This window comes from Pundamilia nyererei, unplaced genomic scaffold (genome assembly GCF_000239375.1).
Source record: "Pundamilia nyererei isolate P.nyererei 1_Seehausen unplaced genomic scaffold, PunNye1.0 scaffold00829, whole genome shotgun sequence".
NCBI lineage: Eukaryota > Metazoa > Chordata > Actinopteri > Cichliformes > Cichlidae > Pundamilia > Pundamilia nyererei.
In genome coordinates this window covers 4,039-5,424 of record NW_005188230.1, presented here as the reverse complement: position 1 = coordinate 5,424, position 1,386 = coordinate 4,039, and the positions used below count along the sequence as shown (strand labels likewise).

Genomic DNA, 1,386 nt, shown 5'->3' with positions numbered 1-1,386 from the left:
AGAACCTGAGACAGCAATCCAGCCTGAAACTGTGGAAACAATGAGATGTTTAATTGCTCTACATGGTGCTACATCTGTGAGTGTAAAGTTACTAATAAGCAAATGTGTTTAAATTATTATAGGTTAAAAATGCAAGAAAAGATTAGCTAATGATGTCAAAGAGTAATAGAGCAAACTTACAGAAACATGAAAGAGCTAAAGCTTGTATCACGTTCATCATCGTGCACATGACTGCTGCCCTGCAATGTCCGCAGATGGTGTGTTCACCAGGAAGGGTGCTCTCAGTGTGATAAATGTGATAGAGGTGGGAGTTTTGTGTTGCTTTCAAAGTTAAATGCGTTTCGGTCATAGTCATGATAGTCTTAAAGCCCTTTAGTCTTAAAGGGCTTTTTGCAAGGTTATTTTTTGTCTTTACTTTAAAGAAGAAGAGTGATGTTTCATTTTTTCTCAGCTTTAAAAACATGCATTATTAAAAAGCTGGTTGTTGTTAAAATGCTGATAGTGTCAGGTTTGGCTGTGTGGCAGGCAAAGGGTAGACCCAAAAGAAGGGAGTTTTATTGCTGTAAAGTTATAAACCATAGCTAAACACAAAACTCTAAAACTAGAAACTAAGAACTGGAAACAAAAGCTAGAAACAAGGAGTAGCGATGGAAACAAGGGGAACAAGGAAACACACTGCAGCAGGAATGACACGACAATAAGCAGAGGAAAACAGGGAACACACCTGGAAATAATCAAACTAACAGGACAGTAGGAAGCAAAACTGAACACAGGATGAGAGCCTGTCAAAATAAAACAGGAACCACGCAGACCAAGACGCACAGGCTTGACACTTGGGGAAGAAACAGGCATGGGTGATAGACATGACGGGCTGTGGAGAACACAGACGACACGAAGACAACCAGAGCACAAAAGGGAACAGATTAAATGAAGAAGAAGCTAAGAACTAGAAAAACAAATGTTTAAACAAGGAAGAACAAGCAACCTAAACAAAATATCAAATGAGACCTAAGAAACATTTACTATCTGTCATGGGAACCATGAAAGAAAGTAAAAGTCAAAGAGTCCTTGAGTCAACACTTTTATGACAACAAAAGACATGCTGACAAAGTTGGGTTTTAACTTCCATTTGATTTACTACTTCATGGGCCATAGTACTTTATAGTACATAGTACTATTTTTTTTTTAAAAGAATACATCAAATAATAATCAAATAATGCAACCTAAAAAGGACAGAAGGTAACTGAAAAAACGGTTCTCCATCATGGACAACCAATCACACCCACTCCACTGTGGTCTGAAACTTACAACCCAAGACAGAAAATCCAGCCTGAAGCAGTAGAAACAACAAGATGATTAGTTTGCAGCCTGCTGCTGCACCCATCC

At 38.4% G+C, this 1,386-nt stretch overlaps 1 protein-coding gene across 1 annotated transcript in view; it reads left to right on the top strand.

Moving 5' to 3' along the window:
* Positions 1-290, top strand: part of LOC102211579 (uncharacterized) — a 1,043-nt gene extending 753 nt beyond the window's left edge. Inside the window, exon 3 of the mRNA XM_005755010.1 lies at positions 255-290. Coding sequence (XP_005755067.1) covers positions 255-290 — 36 coding nt within the window. The remainder of the gene's footprint in view (positions 1-254) is intronic.
* Positions 291-1,386: the final 1,096 nt, after the last annotated feature.